Source organism: Pteropus alecto, unplaced genomic scaffold, assembly GCF_000325575.1.
Source record: "Pteropus alecto unplaced genomic scaffold, ASM32557v1 scaffold45, whole genome shotgun sequence".
Classification (NCBI taxonomy): Eukaryota; Metazoa; Chordata; class Mammalia; order Chiroptera; family Pteropodidae; genus Pteropus; species Pteropus alecto.
Window position 1 is genome coordinate 29,354,198 of NW_006442491.1, and position 27,583 is coordinate 29,381,780.

A 27,583-nucleotide genomic window follows, 5' to 3' on the forward strand; every position below is an offset into this window, starting at 1 on the left:
TACCCTAGGTCTCTAAGAGGTCAGAGACTCTTCTCTATCCTCACGGTCCCTCTGCCCACTTCTCTAGCACACTTACAAACAGTATCCTAATTGTCTGTTGTATTCTCTGTCCCTCATTAGAAAGTTTGGTGAAAGCTAGGATTCTGTTGCACTCAGTGTAGTATGTACCAGAGGTGTGCTGGAACCCCTCACTGGCGAGAGCCGACTGTATGCATCTCTTTCCAACTCTCCCTGAAGTAACTTCACGTTGGTGGCTTGAAATAGGACACAGTGAGGGTATTTACACCATGCAAATTAGCAAATGCTACATAAACCACATTACTGCCATCTCCCCACCCAGAACTGATTGTTAAACATTTGCCAGCATACCACTATGTATACCTAAGGGTTAAATACAATGTCTTATAGCAGGCCCAATAACTATCCATTAAAAGAAAATCAGATGAGTAAATGATTATGTTAGTCTCCTCCAGTGCACTTATCAAAGGGCCCTACCATATGTGAGCTGAAATACAAGTCATTTGACCAACACCTGCTTATTCTGAGCAAGGCATAAATTAATGGACTAGTGACCACCTCTGGAATTCTGACCCTCTTGGGCCTCCATACCTTGTGGGGTCCCAAACATGATGTTGACTGTACAGGAGCGGTGAATCTGGTGTTGCTGGGTGATGACAATAGCAAAAGGAGACCCTCCTCTGCTAACATCCTCCAAGGCTTGTGAGAGTGAAACCTCTGTGTTGAGGAAGATCAAGTCCACTACCATGCCTAGGTCTCGCACCTTCCGCCCCACAGATTCAGCATAATCTCTGTAGAAACAAACAGAATCCAGGTGAGCACTCCCTGACCAGCTCCTCATCTGCACAATACTGTACCTCAGCCAGCTGTATGTGCTCCTATGGAGAATTCAAATCCTAGCCCACCAGTATCTTCAGGCTTCAAGGATCTTAATCACTTCCTTCTCTTTATACTGGCTCAGAATGGTCACATATTAAGTTGCTAGTAGCACAGTATTTAGTAGCCAGGTCCTTCTCTTGATTCTCTAGTCTAGTGGTCCTTCCTTAACACCATCCTATTGCTTAAGATTTGTGGCACGTTATCTGTCTTTGGGGAGGCTGAATAACATAGTGGGAAAAGCATGGGCTTTAATGCTAGTAGGATGGGTTGGGATTCCAGCCTTAACATTTTACTTGCAAAGCTGAAAAGCTTTAAGCAGATCCTTTTACCTCTTACAAACCTCAATTTCTTTACCAATAAAACAGGAATACATGGCTCAACTTGTATGCTGTTTCCTTGACCTTCTCTCCAATCTAAATTAGATCCTTGGTATATTTCTTCTCAAAGGACTCATTACCAATACATTTATTTTGGTCATCTACCCAACTAAGGTGTAATCTCCACAAGAGGAAAGGCTGTGTGTTTGCTTACCATTACAACCCCAGTACCTTGCATCTGCCACATATACAAAAATTTGCTGAATGAATACACATGTAACATGATTGTGAAGATTAAAAATAATTTACATACAGTGCCTAGCATGGGGTGGTACAGAGTAGGTGCTCAGAAAGTAATAGCTGTTAACGTGCCAAAAAACCAAAAAAATACGTCTACAGTTAAAGCAGCATCTACCTCTAAACAAGGCAGCCCAGAGCCTGTGAACTCTGCCTGCTGCTTGGTATCTCAACACCTATTTCCCTAGCCTCTGCCTTGGAATTAGCTCTTTAACCTCAAACTGCTAGAAATACTAATCACCCGGGGAAAGGGAACGTCACTACTGCCAAGCCTGCAAGCTGCTATACTCCCTCTGCTTCTCTGCTCTGTTTCTTAAAGGAAAGAATGTAAAACAGAGGTGGAATAAATGGTACTGTGAACTCTAGATTGACTAGCATGGTCACTTAACAGTTCTGCAAGGCCACGGCACTTCACAAAGGTTTGGCTGACAAATCTCCAAAGTATTGGGGATTCGGGGTTGTTACATAGAGGGAGGCATCTATTGCTTAGCCTGGCCAGCATATATTCCTGCTTCATTTTCTTTTGGAAAGGCAGTCCTCTCACTCAGTCTTCATGGTTCCACAGGGCTAATCTACCTTTAGTTCTAGGGATGGGCACATGACCTAGCCCTGGCCAATTAGAGTACCTCGGCACCACTGGCCAAAGTGAATGGTCCAGGGATGGGAAACTGAGCCAGGTCAGCTCAATGACCATTCCAGGACTTTAGGTGGAAGCACTAGGAAGGAAAAGCTCTCTTTCCACTGGGTTTGCTAAGCCAAAAAGATATATGTCTAGGGCCAGCGCCATTCTGCCTTTTCGAGTAGAAAGCCTGTCTGAGAATGAAGGCTACACAGAGACCGAGTCTTGATGATATGGTTTGAATTTGGATGTAGCCATGCATGAACTTCCCAGCCAAGCAAACTAAAAATTTCCCTTTGAGGCCTAAGCCAGTTTGCAATGGGTTTTCCGTCACCTACAACTGAAAGAACGCTGGCTAAGTTAGCACAGTAGTGCCAGAATGCACAGACCTAGTGCAGTGGGCACAGCTGCCAAGAGGAAGCCTGAATTTCTCTTCTGACCCTTCTCCTTACTCAGGAGAAATATCCAAAGGGTTCTTACTTAGTCTGCTTGTTGACCACAATCACAGAACAATCAACGGGCCTCTCAGCATCAAAGCGTCTCTGGATTTCTTCAAAATATTGACGATAAAGCTCTTCTCTACGTCGTTCTTCACGTTTCAAACGCTCTGCAAGATACCACCAAGGAAAACTGAAATATGGACTGTTCTTTCTATAAAAATAAGTCATAGGCCTTACTTTGAATCCTGAACTATTTGTAGGCAAAGGCTGTCATTATATACGCACTCTGAATTAATTCTCTAGACTGGGGTCCCCAAACCGCGGGCTGCAGACTGGTACCAGTCTGCGGCCTGTTAGGATCTAGGCTGCAGAGCAGGAGCTGGGTGGCCGGCAAGCGAGCGAGGCTTCGTCTGTATTTGCAGCAGCTCCCCAGTGCTAGCAACACCGCCTCAGCTCCACCTCAGATCATCAGGCATTAGATTCTCATAAGAGCACTGGTCCCTGGTGCCAAAAAGGGAACCACTGCTCTAGACTACCTCCTAAAAATAACCGTTATTATTATTTTTCACTACTGCAAATTCATGGAAATGGAACAGTTGGATTAAAGGATGTGGTCATTTGAATGTTTCATCTGATACATACTGCCACACTGCCCTCTAGAAAGGCTCTTACTGATACATTCCTCCATAAGGGTGGATCACCTAGTGCTATTTTTCCACGTCTTAGTCAACATTGGATATTGCTTAAAAATTCCCACCAACTTGACAGGTAAAAGATAGTATTTCATCATTATTCTAATTTGCATTTTTGGGACAACTATTTAAGACCCTTTATTGACAGGCACTTACAATTTGTTTTTGAAAAAAAAAATCGGGTAGTAAAGTTTTGTTACAAATTAAAAATAAGGTTCTTAACTTGACTAGGTATGAAACAATTAAAAAAATCTTTAGAGATGTATTGAGAAAACCAGGCTGTTAAAAAACGTTTGTCTTTACCTAAAAAAGAGATGCTGTTAGGTAAAAACTATAAATAAAAAATCCACATGCTACATAGGTAATGCAGATAGTTGTAGCTGTTTGGTCAATGAGCAAAAAAAGCAAGCACTTCAGCTCCAATCTTTTGTTCATTTTATTGTTGGAATTTCGTATTTTTTTCTTACTGAATGACTAAACCATATGATGATACCAATTTGCATTTAAAAATTATTTCAAGCTGAATGCTCTCTATCTGTAATAGGTTATTTGTAGTTCTTCTGTGAACTGCTTAGCCAGGTCATCAGACCCTTTTCCATTGGTTATTAGTTTATTCTTTCTTTTGTAAAGTGTTCTACTAGTAACAGGAATAAACTGTTTCTGTTACTTTACCTTTTGCTCGAGACTGACTTTCTGGGCCTGGAGGGCCTCGTCCGTCAAAGTTATCTCTGTAACGGTCAAAGTAAGGGTCATCCTTTCTCCTGCAATAGTCATCCATTCGCAGGTATCGGTCATAAGAGCTTTCTCTCCTATAAAGTTAAAGAAATGTGCACAAAATTAAGACTGTCCTATCCTGCAAAAATCTGATATAGAGAATTCTTCAAGACCCAGGCCCCTGGGAGGAAGTGTGCATAGCATGACACAGGACTTTAGGATTAGACAAACAAGGTTTGTACAGGCACACTTTGAAAATATTGCAGGTTCGGTTCCAGACCACCATAAAGCAAGTATTACAATAAAGGAAGTCATAATCTTTTGACTTCAACATCTGCAAAGTACAATAAAACAAGGTATGCCCATATCTGGGACTCACTGCTTATCAACTCTGTAGCTGCTACTGAGTTAACCAGGCTTGCAAAATGACAGGGAGGATGTACAGATAGCTCTCAGCATAGTCCCTGCCATAAAGTAATTACAAAATAACTGATAGTAATTACTGATATTAGTTTTGAGGAACCATTCCATGCCTCTTTCTTTCCCTTTTTCTCTTCTCTGTGCCTTTTAAAAATTGTGGTTAAAAAAAAAAAAATTACACACACACACACAATTTTTCATCACCCTGAACACTCTGAACACAAACTCTGTACCCATTAAGGATTAACTCTTTATTCCTCAACCCTGTAACCTCTAATTTACTTTCTATCTCTATGAATTTGCCTTTTCTAGATACTTTGTATAAGTGGTATAATAATTGTCCTCTGTGTCTGTTTGGCTTATTTCACTCAGCATGTTTACAAGGTCCAACCATGTTGTAGCAGGTGTCAGAATTAAAAACCTTTTTATGGCTGAATAATGTTCTACTGTATGGATCACATTTTTTATCCATTCATCTACTGATGGACATTTATGTTGTGTCTACCTTTTGGCTACTGTGAACAGTGCTGTTATGCACATTCACATACAAGTATCTGTTTAAGTCCCTCCTTTTAATTATCTTGGATATAGTCAGGAGTGGAGTTGATGAGTCTTAGTAATTCCATTATACTTAACTTTTTGAGGAACCACCAAAATGTCTTCCACAGTGGCCACATTACTTTACATACCTACCAGTTCTCCACACCTCACCAACATTTGCTATTTTGTTTTCTCAAAAAAAAAAAAAAAAAGCCATCCTGGTAGGTATGAAGTAGTATCTCACTGTGGCTCTGATCTGTATCTCCCTAAAGACTAATGATGTCGAGCATCTTTTCGTGCGTTCATTGGTCGTTTGTTTGCCTCCCCTGTGCCCCTATACTACCAAAACAATTTGCACTTTTTTCCTTCTGCACAACATTGCCCTTCATAGCACAGCGATGCTCACATTCATTGTTAAGCACAATTCATCAAACATTCACACATTTCAGTAAATATTTATTGAACAGCATATCTAGCACTTGAAAGATAATGGAAATATAAGGCTGATAAAGTCATCGCCCTTCAGAGCTTTCAATTCGTTTCGCAAAACACCCATAAAAAAGACTGTTTTAAGAAAACAAGCGGAATAGCTGTATCTGTACCTGTACATGGGATCCCGGGAGTCTCTCATATCTCTGTATCTGTCGTACATGGGGTCCCGGTGATCTCGAAAATCCCTAGAGTCTCTTAGATCACGCAAGTCTCTAAGATCCCTCATGTCCCGAGCATCACGCATACTTCTGCTGTCTCTGTGGTCACGAATGTCTCTATCTCTGTGGTCCCGCAGGTCTCTGCTATCCCGGGCATCGCGCCCATTTCTGCCATCCCTGGGCTCTCTCCTCGGACTTCCTCGAATTGGGGATCGATCACGTCTTGTATCTCGACTGTCTCCAAAGCCATATGGATCTCTGTAGAAGGTAGCAAAAAAATGCTAAGACAAAGAAAAATGAAGGTAGCTAACCCTTCAGCTATTTATTGGAGGAAGCTCTCACCCTCCAAGCGTTTTTCCTCTAAAACATGGCAGCCAAACAGTGAGAATGTGACTAAAATTTTAAGGACAACCACCCATTTGGTCAGCAAATAAAGACTAGTAGGTTCTAGGATCTCAAAAGATTAGGACAAAGGAAGAATGTATGACCCAAAGCCAAAGGTTCTGACTAGAGTCACAGTATTTATCAGGCTTCAGGGAGTAAGTAATTCGGTATTCCTTATGCGTGCCAAACTATCATGTCAATCTCAACAGGTTTTCAAAGTGAAAGCGTCTTTTCCGTAGAACCTATTTTCTCCCACCAGACTTGTTTGAAAGAGATTTTAAAAGCGAGAAAAAGTTGGGGGGACACAGTAAGGGAAAAGACTCATGAAGAAAAAAGGAACAAATGGCACAATCTCATACAAAGTAATGGTGATCGAAAGAGTTGTCTTAAAGTGCAGAAAACTTCACTTAAAATGTCTAGCAGGATAATCAAATTAAAGGGAAAAAAATACAATATGATCCACACAGAATAGCATAAGAACACTCAGTTTGTCTTCTCACAGTTACTGAGAGTGGTCACTCTCAATTTCTCTCTCTTGATCTTCCCCAGCAAATATACTCCTCCTCTAGGTTTATGTAGAACCTGGTTCCTTTTTGCCAAGGTTTGTTTTTTAAACAGCATTTGAAGTCACAGATATGTCGGGCCTGCTCTGATTCAGTAATCTTCATGACACATTCCACTCCACTGGAAATTCAACCTCGACATATCTAAAATTAAACTTCTTATTCAACCCATTCAGTCCCATTCCTGACTTCTTCGCTTCTGCCAAAAATCACCTAACCAGTTACCAAGGTTTAAGTTCTTCAAAGTTAACTTTGATTCTTCCTTCCCTATCTTCGTTCAGTCACCTGAATCCTGTTCGTTTCTCCTTTTCACTGGATTCATAAATTCAACCCAAATCCTTATATCTATCCTGGCAGCAACAACTTTCCGAAAAACAAAAACAAAAACCAGCCTTCCAGACTTCAATTCATTCAACACAGAAATACCATACCAATCACCCAAATTATCACCTGTTACCAACTGCAGCTTGACTCTCACTCTTCTGGGCACTCCTCCCTAACAAATCCGGCCTCTTTCCAACTATTACCTCTCCTCCATTTCCTGATTCAACTTACTTGGTCCTACTTAGCTGTTCTTATGATTTAACTCGCACGACATAACTATCTCAGTATTTCTGTTCATATGATTTTCGACTTGGAATATTTTCCTGCACTAATCCAAGAATCATCCAATCCTCACAGGCAAGCTCATGTTTCATGTTTTCCAAGAAATGATCTCTAATTTCTCTAGTAACTACTGATCTCTCCTCCTGCTCAACTCTTAGAGCACTTATTTCTATTACTCATCTTGATCTGGTAGCTACCTTTTTACAACGTCTTCTAGTTTGGCCCACATTAAGTATTACCTCCTCCATAAAACCTGCCCTGAACTCTTGATCTTCCCCAACAAATATGCTCCTCCTCCAGTCCTTTCCATTTGAATAAATGCCACATCTATCTACTCAGTTAGTTACTCAAGCCCGGAAGCTGGATGTCATCCTTTCCTTAAAGCCCCATTCACTCTTCCAATCACATATTCAAACTCTTGTTCATTCTTTTTCTGAAAATGCTATCTATTCTGCCCACATTTCTTCACCTCCAGTGATACCACTGAATGTCAATCCACAATCGCCTTCCCTAAAACCACGGCAAGTCTTTTAAAGTAGTTTTCTCATTTCTGCTCTTGCCTCTTTTCTAGTCTTTCTCCAGATTACTCTAGAGTGATCTTTTAAATATGCAAAACCCTTCCCTGGTTCCCAAGATTATTTAGAATTAAATCCAAAATCTCTAGTAAGGCTAGTTAAAATCTTGGCCTGTCTTCTCCAACCCCATCTCACCCTCTCTTTATTTTACCGCTCTCTTGCCCTACTGATCTTTCAGCTATATCTAGCCAAGGTTTTTTCTGAAGCCTTAACTTGAGCGGCAGGCACGGATGCATACTCATTTTCTATGTCTCAGCCTAATTCTCTCTCACTCCTTGATTGTTAGTTTAAAAGTGTATCTTCTGCCCCTAAATCCTGGCCACATCCTCTCATAGCACTGCTTTTACTTCTCATTTGTCACAATTTGACCTACTTACTTGTTCAATGTCTGTCTGTGTCCTACTCTCCACTATAAACCCCACCCCACCATGTCTGGCATGCAGATGCCCCAAGAATACATTGAATGATTCTTCCTCCTGTACATACTTCTATTACTGCCCTTATCACACTGTTCTGTAATTGTTTACATGGCCTCCCTACTAAACAGTAGAGGCTTTTTATTCCTTGGACACAGCATGGAGTTCATGAAATGTTTAATCGATTGTTCAACTAAACTGCAAGGCCTCTCAAGAGCAGGAGTCCTGTTTTGTTTATCTTTTTGTTATCTACCATGAGTACACATATTAGGCAACCATCATGATGCCATTAGCTTGGTAGAAAACCTCAATTTCACTTCATCCACTTGGACACAGCAAGAACAATTCAAATGCCGATTTTGCTCCTATGGAAAGTCCTTGTCATATGCTTTAAGGCTCACAAGTACTCCTGATTTGTGGAAGCAAACATAGAGGACATCAGGGAGTTTAAATGAGGACACCTAAACATTTTTTTTTTTATTAGAACAAAGTGCAGACTAAGCAAGATTCTTACTTCAATTTTTCTTATTATATCATATAATCCTCCCAACGTGTGCAACATCTGTATAGTATATAATGTGGGAAAACACTCAGAACCCAATGGGAAGAGACAACTGTAAAGTATTTTTGGATTAATGATCATCAGATAAACTTGCCTTGGGGAGCAGTTAGAAGTAGTCATTAGAGGTGGAATCAGATTTCAAGTGTTCTTGGCAATCAGAGATGAAAGAGATCATGAGCCTGACTGGCCACAGACCACACAAAAAGCCTCAGGCTGGTGGAAGTAGGGGTGGGGATGCAGATAAGAACTCCATGTCACGGCATGGTTATTCACAGCTTTAGGATAATTATGCCATATTTGGTTCTCATTCTTTAGAATCCACTGAAAATACCTTACTTACCTGTCAGAGTTCATTCCTGGAGGTTGACCGATAACCTAAATTCCCAAAGCCTGGGTTCATGCTTCCAGTTTGTGAAGGCAAGCACTCCCCCTTCCCTCAATGAAAGTCCATGTGCAACAAAGCTACTAATTCCCTTTCGATTGCCTTCTGGGTAAAAATGTAGAAGAGATGATATTCACACGGGAGAAAAAAAACCAAAGGAATAGTAGAAGTAGGGACAGAGAAGATAATAATTCTCTAAAATGAAAAGAAAGGTTAAGCTATTTTCCTTTCTTCAAAAGATGAGCAGCATGGTAGACTGCTGTTCTTCTGAAGACAAGAACAAAACAAAAAACCCTTTAGGGTCACTTTAGGACCCAAACAAAGAACTCCCCCAGGACAAAAGGACTCCAAGGGCTCCTGCTGCTGCCCGCCCCGCAACATCCTTCTCAAAGCAACAACCAGCTATCAAAAGGGTGGTACAGTGTGCAGCAGTCAGAGTGCCCCAAGGAGGAAGCCTGCTGAATGAGATGCTTGATCTCAGATACCAAGTGGGTTAGAAGCAAGCTTCTGGAACATAAGAAGGTTCACAATATCATCCCATGGCACCAGAGGTGTTTTACTGGAGACCATATGCAGTGTACTCTCACGTACCAGGTCACTTAGAGGCTAAAAAGAAACTAAATGGTGGTTAAATTAATTTCAGCATTGGCACTCACAAACTGAAGACAGGTGACAAACACTACTAAAATTGTTATGTATTTCTCATCTATTCCGTAGGGAAAAATAGCCAAATGCTCTTTGCTTTGAGAGAAATATAGCCATATCGTTTGGAAACACTTGAGAGGGGAGGGAGGGATGGGTGAAGGGAAAAGCCTGGCTCAAACGGCAGGCAAGTGATGTGCTTCCGGTATTGCGGCTTTGCTTCCTGGGGACTAAAGGGGTGTGCAGGGTACTATTCATTTGCGAGCCTACAGAGTAAGAACAGACAGATGATTCTCTTGAAGACTGTGACGGACTTCGAGTTTGTCTTTGGCCAGAGGCTGAAATCTCAAGCCCAGGACGGTTCTTTGGTCTTGGCTGTACAGGAAGTCAAGAAAGGCCTCTGTCCTTTTGTCAGCATCTCCTTTCTGTTCACAGGAATATTTTCCTTGGGAGGGCCAGCCTTTCTTTTTTTTTTTGCTCCTGAAAAAAAAATCCTTCATCAGCTCTTCGTACTTCTATTGTCACAGATACTGTCCACAAATATAATTATCTAAATGGCTGGCTGCTGTGTGATGCTGATCCCCCACCACGATGGCTCCATGCTACTGTCAGAAACGGAGGCAACAGATATGTGCGAAATTTTGCCATTAGGTCCAGGTAGGATATGGAGTGCAATGATATAGCACATTTTACAAATCCAAATTTTGTAAGTGCCCATATCTTTCTTGGAAGCATGCTGATGATCTTCTCAAGCACAACTATGACTTTTCTGTTGGTGGAGGTGGCACTTGCTGAGAACTGAAGACTCTTCTTAAGTGTCAGTGTAGAGGTAATCGGAGCCTGGAATCTTTAATTGTGAGGCCCACCTAGAGCTAGGGCTGTCTCACATCCAAACATCCAAGGAGCAAGCAGTTATCAAAAGAATTAACACTGTGGATAGGTAGAAACCATCTCAGGCCATATAAGAAACTTGTCTACAGGTAGGCTATTTCTGATGAACCTAGTGCTCGATGACATTCACCAAAGAAGCACCAGGCCTAACATCCTTAATGAAAATATGAAGAAAACTCTCTGCAGAGCTTTTGATGTAGACGAGTTGTTTGTTCTTTAGGTCACATGGGAAGGTTGAAGAAATTCAGTCTCACTTGGAAGCCATGGCTGTGTAGGGGTATGCTCCAAGACCTGGATTGCCAAAGTGTTGATCTACGGATGGAAACTGAGAACATCTGAGGTACAACCAGAATCATGGTCCAGTCTTTGAAGAAGGACTAACGCCTAGCACCAATGCTAGACAACTTGCATTGTAACTATGCGATATACCCAAAGGAATCAAATGAAGTGGTCCAAGAGTTAGATGAGAATTCAGGTTGAAATCTGGTCCAGAACAGGGATCTCTGATGCAGAATTCTGTGCTTGGCTGGGCCAATATTGTCAGAATTACGCACTGACAGCTGGAGTCATTAGGGAACACATTACTGAACAGAGAGCCATGCCAGCAGAACTGTGGCTTACAGAGACATTTGAAGAGGTGATAATCCTGTGAAAACTCCCAAAGATACCTAGGTGTTTTAACACTCAAGGTTAAAGTCCAGCAATACAAGGTGTTACAAAGGTCTTGCCAGCATGCTTGAAAACAATTTAAAAGTAGCAGCACTGAACACATAAAGGTATAGCTTGAAGGAAATATTTGCCACAGGTGCAGTGTCGTACACTCCCCAGTCCCTACTGCATTCCCCGTGGCTGGGGGTGCATCAAATGATTATGATTGCCAAATGAAGGCAGTTTGGTTGCTGTCAAAATACTGGTATACTTCGGTTTACTTCAAGGCTTTTTTGAATGGAGGCATGCACTCCAAGAAAGAGTGATGTCCAGTGTTCACCTTCAGGGAAATGGTCAGCCCCTTCCAGGCTAACCACTCTCCCATCTTGCCTAACTGCATTTCATTCCTGCCCTACTGGTATATCTGACGAGATAATGCATGATCACGGCAATAATCAAAATGTTGTTCTATTTTGAATAAAATATTCAGTTTGTCTGGTTTTTGGGTTTTAAAATTTTTATTTTTAATGGTAAAAAACTGGGACTCTTTGCTCAGGTTTCAGATGAAGCTCGAAATAGATTTTACTAAATGTGAACATCCCTCTTCCCTGAACCTTATTAAGCATGACTGTATGAAACTTCACCATGTTAAATAACATGCTGAGGAGCCCAGTTAGGGACATATCACCCAGGGGAAGACTGATTCTTAATGGAATTTGAATTAGCCTCTCTCTCCCTTCTACTGACTATAAATAAAGCAGGAAACCACTGCCCTATCCACAGCCCCAACAACCTCGTTTTACAATTTATTTCTGAGGAAGGTGTTATTTTAAAAGGTATATAAAAGTGACATATATTTATGTATCTGGGAGGGAGAACATTTAAAAATGCCCTACAATGCTGTGTCTTTTTTTTTGGGTGGGTGGTGAGGAGTATTAAGAAAAAAAGGCACAAAGCTATTTCTTCCATTACAGATGAAATTAACCTTTTAAATTTAATGACCTGGCAATGGCTACACTGGATTCCAACCAGGGGAGCTTGTTATTTCCCCAACACTGCCAATGTTTGTTGAAAGCTACAATCAATTGAAAATGTTAAAAGCATTTTTTGGTCAACTATCATTAATAGGATGACATAAAATATTCTTCTCAATTCCTATCGCAAACATGAACTACTCTGTATTCTGCAATTTTTTTTTTTTTTGGTCTGCTTGTTTTTTTGCAGAAACACACAGACATTATCTAGTGATCATAAGCATCATGGGGACAACAGAGTGGGGGGGACTTTACTAGTGGAGTCGGTGTCTTTATAGTTATCAATTCCACATTCTTTCTCATAAGCTACCTAGTTCAGAAACATACACATTGGAGGCTCCTTGGAAATTGGATACACATCCTACCTCCTTTCGAGCCATTTGGCAACCATAGTTTCCAATGGGAGTCCATATTTCTGACCATTAGATGCAAACTCTTAGCCTACTGTACTCCATGTTTATTGCGGCAATGAGGTGCAACACAGATGGGACTGTCCAACATCTGCAGCACGGTTAGATGCAGCATAACGAAAGTAGATATTATACAGAACCGTTGAAGTTCTGCAGGATTCATTTATGTTCTTCAGGATACTCAAACATACCCACAAAAATCAACCAACAAAATATTTACCTGCAAGTTGCAGGCATTCTTTATGGTGTCAGAGAGAACAGACAGCATACCGATGTATATGCTCACTTCTGCAGTGAGACTGGGGCATCCACCTGATAGCTTTGGGGTAGCTGTAGCTATGGTGTCAAGATTCAACTCCTCTGAGCAGGCAGAGTGCTCAAAGAATACAACTGCAATTGGCAGCATTACCTTGCCCCTAGAGTCTGCTTGAACTCTGCAGATCAGAATCGTGTAATCTATTTCTCGTAGCTTAGAAAATACCCACCCTTCACATCCAAGTGGGGACATATACATCAAACATACAGCAGCAATTCTTTCCTGTAAGTGGGTAACAAAACATAGGTGGTTTTTGTCCCAAAGCAAGATAGCTGTATGTTATGTGTAAGTGCTCAGCTTGGTATATTCCCAGGTGACCTGTGGAGCTACCAGTACGGACTAGGGTTCATGGTAATCAGCAGTGTTCAGTTCATTGTAGGAAATATAGTCTACCGTAGTATGTAGTTTTGGTATATAGTTTACTGTGGGAAGTTGGCATTTTTACTTAGGGACAAAGGCAAAATCCACTTGGGCCATGAAGAGACACCAGGTATGAAATATATCGGTCTTCATTTCACATAAAACTGCACACAGTGCATCCGCTTGTGTACTGTTATGGGGCCACAATATACTCATCTTTGGTGTAAACGGTAACGTTAATAAGGCTCTTCTTTGGGAGAAGGGGCCAATTTAATGCATATCTCCAGGTACACATCAGGACTATCTCTTTTGTATATACTGGAAGACAAAATATATTGGGAAAATGCCTTTATTTCCAGGAAAGCTAAGAAAAAGGAAGACTTTTGAGAGGTGGAGTGTTTTCGCCCTTTTTATTTACCCTCGGTAGGTAACCCACGCATGCGCGCAAACGGGATCTGCAGCTCAGGCACAGACAGTAGCAATCTCTCAAGCAGCACTTTCCATAAACCTGGGTTATCAGCTGGACCGTCAGCCATTTGGAATGAAGAGTTGAATCTCTGCTGCCCGCTGCAGTGCAGCGTGACACACACCAACGACCCTGGGACACTCCTCCTTCTGTGGAGGCTCTCATTGACACGTGAGCTGGGGACAGACAGAGGTTTATCCTCTTCCAATCGCCTGCAACTCATGTTGCAAACTGAACTTGCTGGGTTTGCCACCGAAAACACAATGCTTCCTCTGCATCTCCTGATGTATGTTTAACAAAAGCAGCAAGGCCCTTCACACATGGTTCATGTTCTTATTGTTTGCTTGAGCTTTTCTGATTTGTTGGGGGGAAGAAAAGACCCTTGATGTACGAAGTTGGGCTTAACTCCCCAGAGCCCAACTCTCCCAAGGTAACTCACTGCTTCAGGGTACTTTACCTTCGTGTGGGGCTGGGTCTTGATGGAGCCGTATTCATATTTCTTCTTTCCGCTGCCTTATTAATATCTGAAAAGAATAATCAACCCATCTGTTCAATGCTACGGAATAAAAACAATATCATCAGCACATTTCAAATGAAAGCAACAACAAAAAACTACAATGACAACCAGATGGTGAAGGAAAATCCATTCAGCAGACACACTGTCACTTGGGCAATTTTTATTAAGTTACGGCAGTACATTGTCACGGCTTGGTAAGGAATGTTCCTCAGTTTTCTAGCTAACACATAATTTGTGTAAAACTGATTATGTCAATGCTTTAACACTGTCAAGTTCTAAACCTAACGCCTGTCCCCTCCAAAAGGGGAAAAGGTTGTCTTCAAAACTCTGAGAGCCAGCTGTAAGATTCTTTTTTGAGGGGAGAAGAATGGGAGAAAGATAAGGAGAGAGTGTTAAAAAAAAAAAAAAAAAAAAAGAACAAAGGCAAATAATTCTATTTTACGTTACAAATAAGAGCTGAACTCCATTGCCTTAAAACTTCCATATTCCATGAAGCAGGGCCTCCTTTTAGTGTGTCTTGTGTTGCATTCCATTGGATAGAATCTTCCAGAATGAGATGTAGGAAAGAAATGGATTATTTTTTTTCTAAACAAAGTACATGACATGTTAACATCTATAACCCTCATAGATAAGTACCTAAGAATAAGAATTGGCCTTTGGTATAGTAAGGTTAGGTAATAAAACACCCCTAAGAAGTTTTTATTTGAGAAGCCTGGCATATACAACTAGGTAAGTGAGAATGATGGAATATTAGAATTTATAGAAAAGTCAATTTGTGTAGTTAAATCCTGCTTGCTAAAAATAAAACAAACTAGCTCTGTAAAAATTGAAGTGAATAATAAAGACACTATGTTTAATAAGAATTAAAGTAGCTACGGAAATGGGACAATCTATTCCCAAAGATAACACCTGACAATTTTATATCACTTAGATACATAAATGCATTAAAAATTTCATACTATAGTTGAAATGTAACTTCAACTACCTGCTGCAGTGTAGTTTTGTTGCCAATACTGTATCTAATGACGGTAAATGGTATTAAGCACTCATATAATTAGAGTGCTTTAAAAGAGTAATTATGTATTTAAAAAATTTCAACAAGAGTCCTATCATGTGAAAGACCACAACAAAAAACTTAAGAGGTCTGGTATTGACTTTACCCTGCTATGTTGTCCACTTTTCTTTTGAGTTCCTGCTCAAGTGAGAATGATCTTCGATTCCATTTTAAGTCAGAAGTCTCTTTTTATTATGCCTAGAAAAATGGCTTTTGACAAAACTGAAGGTAACATAAATCTAAATAGTCAGACAAGCATATTCTACCTAAATTGCCTCTTACCTTTTCCATTAAGACACAAGCTATAATCTCTCTATTTTTAAACAATCAGGAAATGTTTTCTATGTAGGATTTGGCCAGTAATATCTGACCATGGCTTTGGGACTGCATATAGCACTTCGCCATTTATAACCTTTGAAATTCACTAACATCTGAATGACATATTACGTAACGATAGGCCCAGGTTTAGAGGGGCCTACTGACCTAGAATGCTCACTTACTTTGTACTGGTTTCTAATATAGGGTGACTATGATTCAGAAAGAAATGCGATGTCTTTGATGATTTACGTAGTTTTCAAAGTATCTCTGGAATACACTGAGGGTGGGAGTGGTGTGAAGATTTCTTTTAAATAAGTAACATATTTTCCAGCAGGATTCCATATACTAAATGGGTCTTGTGAATTAAGAATATTCATCTCAACAATGATTTCACTTGGATAACACTAAGGTGAGAGTACAGGACATATGGTATTACTTGAATTGTTAAGTTTCTATTAATACTATGTAATTTGCCCTCATCACATGAAAAGGACTATTACACTGTATAATTATATCCAGTTCTGTGAGTGCCTACACATAGGGCTGGGGAGACCAAAGCAGTCATACATTATATACCTTTGGGTCAAAACTGCTTCCAGTTAGAATGAAAGAAATAAATATTTTACTTTGAAGTGGGTAAAAATTTTTTGGCAATTATTCGAAAGATTATTTAAAAATTCAAGATTATATCTTTAAGCCATTTTGATTGTAATTTGCCTTCTAGTATCTATATTTATTAAGTAGTCCAGAGCAATTAAGTTTAGGAGTTAGCAATCTTTTAGTGTGATATGTCATTTGTTTGTTCACCCCTATTTAAGAGTTCCTTAAATCTCTGTCTTGGGTGAAAATGAGACCTGAAAATTTCTGATAGTCTCGCTGCCATCCAAGAGGGCTGCTCAGGTTAGGATAATGTTGTGGGGGTTTTCAGTGAGTTATGAAAACAAAACTGTCATCTACATCAATCCCCATACACAAAAAAATCCTGACATGCGCATACAGAACTTTTGGAAAACCTAGGAGTTCGGAAATACAGTTAAGAGCAGAGAAGCTACCACAAATATAAACAACTTCAAGGAGCTGATCACAGTATAGCAAAGACTTAGTTTCAGTCAAGAAAAAAATGCCATGCCCCATCCCAATTTTTTGTCACACAATTTGAAAACTTATCAGTTGGAGGTTGATTTGAACAAGTTTCTCTTTGAAAATGCAAATACTGGGACTTGTAAAGGGGGGCTTTTGTATTTCGTTGAATATCATTTTCTTCCTAAATCTTTATAGAAATATATAATCTACACAAAGGAAATAGACACAATGTTAATGCGAAGAAGAAGGGAAAAAAGATGGAAAGACAATGTGGGGACCTTTCTGAACATTAGGTGGGGAACCACAATTGGAGAGAATTTAATCAAGAGAGGGTAGTGGCAACTTGGGAGTCCCCAAAGAGAGGTGGAATGCCTTTTCTGCACAGAAAAGGGAAGAAATGGTGTTTCCTTCTCCTCCTGCCATATTTTATCCCAGCCCACATTCTCTACGTGTCTCTTCCACCTCAGCTTGGTTGGTACCTCTATATTTTCTTAGTTATATTAGCAATGTGAATACCATTCAAAATCACCATCACCATGAGCTGCTTAACCTTGGCCTGAATATCTATAATTTCCAAGTGGTCTTCTGAAAAGAGTTAAAAACACTTCTCAGATAAGGATTTTTAGACAAGAAAAATAGCACCAAGTGAAAGGATTTACATAAAAAAAAAAAAAAAAACCCACAGAAAATAATCTAGAAACATGACGTTATACAGGAAGTGGCAGAGCTGTTTTAAATCATAAAAGAATGGCGTAAAGAACTCTCAAAGAAAGACACAATGCCTAATCTACAATTTTATTTTAGACTAATATGCCAGACAAGGTTCACGCAATGGTCCTTGGATGATGCTATAAATATATATGCATGTTTCATTCACAGTAAGGAGAGCTGCTTTGCTCTATTTTTTTTTAAAGTTGCCACTATAAAACAACTCTTTTTACTTTAAAATCAATTTTTATACTCCAAGCTATCACAGTGGAAAACGAGGACTATTCTGAACAACTGCAGTATGAACCACAGCACTTAGTGACAGTACCACCATTAGCTGTTGAAAGAATCCAGAAGCCTATACAATTTCAATAAGTGATTACAAATAAAATAAAACTCCCCAAAAGGCTTAGTTGAAAACCAACTAACAATCAGGTATCACTATGTTGGACATACATGATGATAAAGATAATGACACTTGGAAAACCATACTGACAAGACAGTGGATATCACACATTAAACTTCCCAAACTGGAAGGGAAACAAACAGGACTTCTCACTTAAACTATATTTATGAAGATGACTTTGATGGTATATTGTAACGTCAGCGATATCACAAATTGTATTTTAACTAGTCAGGGGTGAGAGAATGTTCTGCTTTAACCATTACCCTTGCTTTGAAATCTACGCATTCCCTCCGATTTGATTATCTCTTTCATTCTCTAATTAAAGTAATTATTATCTTTAACTGTATTAGAATATTATTCCCAGGTACAGAAATGGGGGAAACAAGGATAACTTACATTTGCATAATGCTTATTCTGAACCAGAGCATGTACTAAACATTATTCGTGTTATCTCATTCAATCCTTCCTACAACTTTTGGAGTTAAGTACTATTATGATCTCTATTTTGCAAATGAGGAAATCTGAGGTTTAGAGAAATTAAGTGACTTATCTGAGGTCACGCGATGATTGCGAGGCAGAGCTAGGACTCAAACCCAGGTCTGTCTGACACCAGAGTGCTTAAACATTATGCTCTGCAGCCTCCGACAAGGAGTGGAAAGACATGGTTTCCATTTTTAACACTCTTGCTAGGTAGGACTCCCTGATCAAATGCTGACGGAACCTGGAAAAGGTGTGCTCTATGCTAGTCACTCCAATGTTCAAGTGCCCCAGACACCCAAGATGGTAGTACCTACCTATTCAATTATCGCTTCAATTTCTATCACCTCAAATTACGATGCTTCTGGCTTTTGCTGACATTCTATTCACTTCACCTCTCCAGACAAAAATTTTCTATAAAAATTTAATTTCCTGCCCTTTTTATTTTTTTTTTCGAGGAAAAAGCACTTGGCTGGGATGAGCAAATGCGAGTTCTAGTCCTACTTGGAGGCAGGGGTAGGATTGGATTTAGTTGAGTCACTTGATTTCTCTGAACCTGATAAAATGGGTATTAGTTATATTGATTCAAGGAGAGTATCAACTAAGAGAAAAAACTAATTTGTATTCACAAAGGTTGTGCTATTCTAAATTAGTAAAAAGTCTGAGCTACAAAAAATTTAAAATACAGGTTTATTAAAAACATAAAATTTCAACTGTACAAGTGGAGAGCCTTAGAGAACTAAATTAATAAACTTGAAAATGATTCTTTATAATCAGTACTTCAAATACTTCTTTGCCTACTGAGTCACACTCTATACTAAGCCTTAAGACATGGAAATAACAAGGCTAAATTAGTCTCTGCCTTGAAGAAATTCACTGTTTAATAAAGGAGAAAGGCACATATACACATACAATCACAATACAATCTAAAGTGGGATTATGGCAGAGATAATGAAGGCCTAACTATGTGTCTGTATATGGCCCGGGAGAAGAGCAGGGCAGAGAGGAAACTGGGAAGACCGGGAGGGGAGGAGGGAGGTAGAGAAGGAAGGGAAGGACTAAAAGTAACATTTAAACTGAGTCCTGAAGGATGAGTAGGAGTTTACCAGAAAGAGAGAAGTCATTTCAGCACATGCAAAGGTAAAAGAATGATGTGAAGGACATGAGTTAGAAATACTAGAAGAAGTTTAATGTAAGGACTGGGAGACTAGGAGGAAAAGAGAAAGAGGAACTACAGATGCAAACCAGAGTTAGACTAGATCACAAAAAACTTTGCTATGGAAAAGGAAGAAATGGTGGCAAGAGGGCCTGTCAGGAAGCTATGAACTGAACTACCACAAACAGAACCTCAATGAAGCCAGATAATGAAGGCTTATTGTATGCATGTTATCCAAAAAAGGGAGGAAGAACTATTTAACCTAAGACGTTTAAAATATTGCCCATTAAAATGTTCTTCATTATACAGTTCTTCATTATGCAGTTTGACACTGCAGGCAACAGGTGGGAGAAAATATTTAAAAGGTTACCATTTTTTCTTCAATAAAGAGAGAGAAAATGAACTGATGGCCATGAACTGATGGCCAGAGGAGTCAGTAATGATGAATAGCTAATGATCTACTAGTTTGACCTACTGTTCAGGAAGAAAAAGATGACCAACCATCCTTTCTTTTTTTTTAAAATAAATTTTAAAAAAATTTAATTGAGGTAAAAGCACATAATATACAATTTATCATCTCAACCATTTTTAAACATATAGTTGAATACTGATAAGTATATTCACACTGTTGTGCAATAGACTTCCAGAAATTTTTCATTCTGTAAAACTAAAACACTCTATATCCATTAAACAACTCCGATTCCCATCTCATTTACATGTGTATCTTTTTCATTGTCCATTTCTTCAACAAAGATATACCAGCACCACCTGATAAGATGGTTAAAAATCAGATTCCCAGGCCCCATCTCCAACTTTGAGAATCTGAAGAGGAAGCCTAGGAATATGTATTTAACAAGTTTCTTAGGTGATTCTAGGCAGGTAATTGTGAACTACTACTCTATTATCTATTTATCTCTTTAGCGTACACATAACATATACTTAAGTCCTCCATTTAGAAATCTCTGTTAAAGGGAAAATAACTTGTAACGTTACCAAAAAAAAAAAAAAAAAAAATTATGACAATGGCTAAAATCTGTAAAAGTATATTCCCTGAAAAAAGTACAGAAAGCATAATCACACAGCTACCTCCAAAAGAAATTGAATCATGAACCCAAGTTTCCATAGTGCTAAAAGTAATACTAATATCCAATAAGGTCCGTACCCTCCCCCCCTGGGAGGAGTATGTAGCCCACCAATTCTCTTCAATTTCATTTGATCTTTTAAAAAGTTATTCTGAAAATTTAAGCTTCTTTTTCCAATTACCTAGTTACAAAATGGCAGGAAATATCAATCACTGAGTTTGCTACTTTTTGATAGCATGTTACCCATTTCTTTGGCTAATAAAAGGCAAACTTCCAACTAAAGTTCTCCGAATCCTGCAAACTAGAGCTGTTTGTATTGCTCTGCTGGCAGGGGCTAGTACTCCTGCTTCTTCTGAAGAATTTTGTTTTCATATCTAAATGCAACTCTTTGCAAAAAGAAAAAATGGCCACATATATAATTTCACAGTCACACCACTAAAATCAAAATGGAGGAAATCTAAAGCTAATAAGCAAACTCTGGAATCTGGGTAGGTCTGCTTTCTTTGTTCTCAAGGTGAAAGCAGCCTACTGAACGGAAGGAATTACAATACTGAAAACTCCACAGATATTCTAACTATTCCTATTACCTCTAGTTTAAATTATGAAACTGAAAACATTTTATAGTTAAATTAAAGTCTTGTTTAAAATGAATCCATTAATGTAAACCCAACCACAAACCAAAGTTGTCAATTCCTATTAGTAATCTGGGATATGAATAGGTTAGTACTAGAATCTGCTTCAACCTCTATTTCCAGTGAAAATTCAATTTCTAAAGTCCTAAATCAGGGGTTCTCAAACTTTAATGTACATAAAAACCAGAGGGGTGGCTTTTGAAAGGCAATTCCCTAGTTCCCATCTCCAGAGATGTCATTTGAAAGTGGGGGGTAGGGAGCTGCATCCAAGGATCTGTATTTCCAACAAGCTGTTCTAGTGACTCTGATGCTGTCCTAATGTAAGTTTTTCGAAGGCTGCAAAAGGTTCAGTTACATGTTTGTAATCCTAAATTTTAAAACTGAATGAAAATCATGTTTTCCCCATTTTTTCTTTTGGATATCAAAAATAATTTTTGAAGAGGGATTAAAAGTAAACTTCTTGTATCATCCCTGACCCAAATACATGTTATTACTATCTCAATCTCCAATTGCAATATACTCACTTAAAGCCAAATTACTTAAAATTTAAAGTTCTCCAAAGCTTGCCCACTAGCTGCAGGATCAACCAAATCTTCGGTAATCCAATAATTCCAGATCCAAACCAGGGGACCACTCAAGATATTTTATAGAGCTAAAGTTATGAGACACTTTGCTTCATAACTGTTCTCCAACGCAACTTAAGCTGTGTGATCACTGCTTAAAGTTGTTAGTCTTTATATAGGTCAACAATAATGTTTCGAACATGAAATAAAGGGAAGAGTCTTACGGTCTGGAAAGTTCTGATTCTTTGATGGGAATTATTTTAATATAAAAATATTTGGTCCTATTGACTATTATCTCTTAGGTTTTTAGAGACAGGATAAAGAATGAAAATGACCATCCCTATAAACACTCATATCTGGTGGTAATAAAACCACTATTTAAAAAGCAGCAGGCATGCTGGTATTAGATATTTAGCTGTCAGTGAACTTCATATTTCCCTAATGTGCTACTGCTTTAGACACTGGCCTTACCCTGATCCTTTCATTGATGCCTCTCATTAATAAGAATAACATAGAGGGTAACTTTCTGTTGGTTATTGCCATTTTAACTTCTCGACAGTTTACTTTAACTCTGCTTAAGTCGAATAGTCCAGACCAGGAGTCCCCAAACCCGGGTTTGCATATGGTTCCATGGCCTGTGAGGAACAGGTCCGCACAGCAGGAGGTGAGCAGGAGGTGAGTGGCTTGGGCCTGCAAGCAAGTGAAGCTTCATCTGCATTTGTAGCAGCTCCCTAATTGCTAACATCATCACCTCAGCTCTACCTCAGATCAGGGATTAGATTATCGTAGGAGCACTGGTCCCTGATGCCAAAAAGGTTGGGGACTGCTGGTCTAGACAAATGAATATGCTGTTCACAGGACAAATCTTTTGGCACCAAAAAGCTAACTGAGCTTTAAATGCACTTGTCTTAAAGACATACAGCAATCATTAGTAAACCACAAGGTACAGAGAGGAAACGGTTTAGGAGAAAGAGTAGTATTGGTACTGCCGGTATTTCAAAACACTCATGGGAAGACATTAAGATAAAGGCATCGTGATATTTTCCTCTCTTGGACCTCTACATTGCACATGTTTAGCATGTTAAAGCCTCTGAGAAGTTCTGGAGTAAGGATATCACTTTACCTCAATATGTCCCAATTTTGTTTGATCGTAAAATCTTTTATTTTCAATGTTTTGAATGCGTTCTACTATACATGATTTGAGCAAGAAATCGAATCTTTCCGAGCCACCATTTCTTCATATGTGAAAATGATATAATGTCAGTCTACCTATCTCACAAGATAACTGACAGGAGCACATAAACCGTATGTTATCATTACCACTAAGAGTAATAGAGAGTTTAGAAACAGACATTTCAATCTTCATGGGAGTCAAAAACAAAAACAGCTAAAGGGAAGAAAATATTAAATATATTTCCTCCAAAGAGTTTTCATTCTTAAAAGCACAACTAAGTTTCAGTAATATCACAGTAGTAACAAGTCATACAAAGGTACTGCCATCTGCAGGCTAAAGAGATGGAATGCTTGCAATGGTTATTTAAAAAGATGTTTCAAACCATTAGGCACTTTTTCTCATCGGACTTCTTAAAGCCTTTCCAAAAGATGTTTATTCTTAGCTTTTGAGCATGGTAGATGCGGCTCTGTTTGCTGAAGTTCTGCAACTGACTCATTTGTCCTCTACACAGGACTGCTGTTTAGAAATGTGAAGAAAATTACCTTAGTTTTATATACCTACATTGTGCTCATATCAAAGTAATCAAGGAATACAGATTTTTTAAATATAGCCTTTGAGGAAAAACATCCTTGAATGGCCAGAGCTGACTTTTCAGAGTTACCTTTCAATGCACTAAAAGTAAATCTGCTCTCTCACACACAAAAACAGAGCTTATGAACAGATTACAAATAGAAGAGACTAGACTGTTAGCTTACAAATAAATTAGTTAATGCCTCCTTCAAACATGTGGTGTTCACAGGCACGGGACATTGAGCAAACAGCACCTAGAAACATTCCTTCCACTCGCAATATGGTTTCTCCAGCACATTCTACAAGGAAAATCACTGTTTCTATGTTTTAGGTTAAAGGATTTTGTTAGAGGTTTCAAAGAATATCTGGAGGATGACAGATGAGCTAAGAGAAAGGCAAAAATCCAGAATGAAGGAAGAAACTTATGTTAGCAAATAGCCAAGTGATCTCCAATACCCACAATGCAAAGTTTGGGCTTTACTGGTTTGAAAAAGTCAACATGAAAATAGTTTTCACACCCAGACTGACTCATACAGAAAACATTAAATCTCGAGTTGTCAAAATCCAAAACTGCTCCATCAGCGTTCGCAGAAACATCTTTTTAGAAACTGTAGTGTGACTACCACACCACAACGCTACAAGAAAACTGAAGAAGCACACACTTGAGCGCACAGTTCCTACAGTTCCCTGGGACTATCATTTGTAAGTCAATAATGAGAACGGTTTACAACGAGAAAGCTTATAATATTAATGATCAACCCTGAAGATCCTGGAGCATTTCGTAGGTTCTGCTATGCCTCAGGGAAAACTGCACAGAGCAAAAGCCAGAATGACAATTAACCCCATACTCCTAGGGCAGCGTTTCCCAAAGCGTAGAATGCAGAATAATTTCAGGAGGAACAAGGACGCACTGTTTATTTTAATAGACAGGTATTTATTTTTTTTATGAGCATTAGAAAAATAACTGGTTTCCAATATACGGTTTGTGATTTACGTTTCCACCTTAAACAAATGTACTTAAGAAGGGGGGGGGGGAATTTAAAGGAAAAAAATTAACATTCGGTAAACAAACGGCAGTACAGATGGTACCCGGACATAAAGGTGCAACGCGAGAGCCTGGAATTTGGGGAACGCCGTCCTAAAAAAAGCCCCTGGCAGGTTGTCCTGGAGTGGAAAGTGCCATGGATCAAGACGCAGGCGAGCCTGCAAGTTGGGCGCTGGCTCTGTCGCTAATTTCCGGGGTAACCACGGCACAGTTTCTTTCCCCGTTCTCTGGGGCCCAGGGTCCGCGTTATAAAATGGGTGGGGGTGTCACATGACAAGGAGACGCCTCGAAGATGCTGTCGAGGGGCCGCGAGGCGGCAGCGGCGATCAGGGACAGCGCTCGGTTCGCCGCACGGCGCTCTACGCCCCGGAACGCCCGGTGAGGCGGCTCGCATCCGCCCCGGTTCGAATCCCGACTGCGCCACTGGGCTCGCTGAGGACCTGCAGGCGAGCGACTTTGCCATTTGGAGAAAGGGGCGCGAAGTGTGCAGCCCTATCCTACAGAGAAGCCTGGAGGACTACTGTCGGCGATTGGCGCACGGACAGGAGGCTGCGGTGCGGCGCCGCCGGACCTGAGCCCACCCCCGGCCGCCCCGAATGGCCGGGCCTGGGCCTGACAGGAACCAGAGGAGGCCGCGTCCCGCACCGGGCATGCGCAGCCCCGCGCGTACCCGGAGGGAGCCGAGGCCGCAGCAGCGGTCGCGCGTCGAGCGGGCCCTCCCGCCTCAGCCTCCCCATCCGGCCCGGGTCCAAGTCAACCGCCTGCCCGTCAGCCCCACGCCTCGGCGGACGGCCACCGCTCCCCGACACTCACCGCTACCAGCGCGGCGGGCTCCCGGCCGCTCCTTCGCCTCAGGCCCGCCGCCGCCGCCGCCTCCGCCTCAGCCCACCTGCCCGCTGTAGGACAAAGGCGCCACCAACCGACCGGCGCGGGCACGAGGCAATGGCGGTCGGGGCGGAGAGTGGGGGCAGAGGGCGCGCACGCAGCGGCAGGCGCAGCAATGTCGCAACAGCGCGCGGGTTTACGGCAGGGCTGAGTTGGGGTGTCGATCTCCTTAGCAAGGAGGGCGGGGAAGTGGCTCCCGGGTGGCCGTTGAGAACGCGAGGGGTTGCCTAGTAACGGCGTCCCCGGCTGTGGTTGTGTCCTAGGCCGGCTCTCCCCACCCCGAAGGGCTTCGCTTTTCTTCCAATTTTCCGAGCTCCTTCCTTCCTCTCTGTGAAAATAGATCATATAAACCGTAAAATACTTTGATTTAATCTTGCGTAAAACTAAAAAAACAAAACACCTTGGATGTGTGTATTGGAGAATAGTGCATATATATATTCCTGTAACTTCTGGATCACAAGGAACAAAGGGAGCAGAGAGGTAGAGAAAACGTTCTATTTAAATTTACATTTCAGTAGGCTGTGTATGTACCCTATTAGTTTCACTGACAAGAGGCAAAAGGCTTTGGTGGTATAATCAGTTTCTTCTTGAGTTATTTATTTTTCTGGGAATATTCAATGTCAAAAATAAATTTCTCAGAATGTAAATGTTGACTGTGAAGCATGTAAAATGTCGTAGGGAATAGAATTTGCTCACACAATTGTAAATACACTCCACAGCTATCGCTATGGGAGTCAGGTAGGCTCTTTTATTAGTTAGGAAATGCCTCAGACCCCATGGGGTATAGTTTTTCTCTTTGTGAATAGTACATGCCAAGTAAAAATGGTGGCTGGGGAATTTGAACACTAGAAGTCAGATTTCTTTGACAACCACTCATATGTTCGCTCCTTCACTCATTTACTTGCCAAACGGAAAGTTTATTATACACCTATTAGGTGGTCTTATGATTTATTATACACCTACTTGCTAGGCATTATCATGAGCAAATGCAGGCCCATCTCTGTTATCTCAGAGATTGCTGTCTAGTGGAGGGATAGAATTAGGTGAATAATCACACTTGAGTGTGTAATTGCAAACAAGTAAATACCTGAAGGAAAGAAACAGGGATGCACTCTATTGTCTAGTTTTTCACCTTGTGAATAGTGCAGGATATGTCCAATGTCTATGAGAAGATAATGCTTGGCCTTCAGATCCTTACCATAATTCATCATGGCACCCGGGGAAATGTAAGCTGGGTGATTTTTCCTGCCTCTGCTGAGAGCTCCTGGGGAGCAGATAGGGACTTCTATTCCCAGGGATTAACCAAGAAGACTACTTTTCTTTCCCCCAGCTTGTTCACACTACGTTAGATTTTCAGGATTTTTTGGATTCACCTGCTTTCTTGGTATACTTTTGTGGGGCAGATTAGGAACCACACTTGACTCAGTTCAGAATCTTGTTTCTTTCCTTGGTTATCCCCTTTTTGATGTTTGTGCTATAAAGTTGTACCCTTTTTACCCTTTTGATTGTCTTAATTTTTTTGATAATTTTTTATTTTTTTGGTTAGATATATAGGGACAGAGATTCTCTAACCCAGTTTCATCTTACTATACCCACCCAGAAATTTCATATGATCTCATTTACTCTTCACAACAACCCCATGAGATAAGATACTGTATAATTTAAACTTTAAAAATTCCTTAACATTTTAAACATACATTAAAGCATATAAAATATTACACATGCCTTTATACTCACTGCTAAGCCTCTCCTCCCATCTTATTCCCCTCCCTTCCTGGAGATAATCACTTCCCTGAAATACATTCCCATGTATATTTTGTATTTTTATCATAAAGATATGTGTCTGTCTTCCTTCCTTCCTTCCTTCCTTCCTTCCTCTCTCTCTCTCTCTCTCTCTCTCTCTCTTTCTTTCTCTCTCTCTTTATTTCTTTTTCTTTCTTTCTTCCTAATCTGTATGCTATTGTTTTAATGTATTTAGATATATTTTCTGTATCCTTTTTCAACTTGCTTTTATCTTTTTAACTGTACTAAGTTTTCAAGATTTAACTGTGTTGAAACATATAACTAGAGTA

The 27,583-nt window shown here is 40.2% G+C and overlaps 1 protein-coding gene across 4 annotated transcripts in view; it reads right to left on the reverse strand.

The window, feature by feature from the left end:
- Positions 1–25,599, reverse strand: part of NCOA5 (nuclear receptor coactivator 5) — a 29,194-nt gene extending 3,595 nt beyond the window's left edge. The window contains exons 1-6 of one of the 4 annotated variants that reach the window (XM_006921882.3): positions 25,440–25,599; positions 14,299–14,365; positions 5,539–5,844; positions 3,935–4,071; positions 2,611–2,737; positions 610–809 (exon numbers count right to left, since the gene is read on the reverse strand). In XM_006921882.3, coding sequence (XP_006921944.1) covers positions 610–809; positions 2,611–2,737; positions 3,935–4,071; positions 5,539–5,844; positions 14,299–14,336 — 808 coding nt within the window. In that variant the 5' untranslated portion in view covers positions 14,337–14,365; positions 25,440–25,599. The remainder of the gene's footprint in view (positions 1–609; positions 810–2,610; positions 2,738–3,934; positions 4,072–5,538; positions 5,845–14,298; positions 14,366–25,439) is intronic. The other 3 variants (XM_025039805.1, XM_025039804.1, XM_025039806.1) reach the window with 3 other exon arrangements.
- Positions 25,600–27,583: the final 1,984 nt, after the last annotated feature.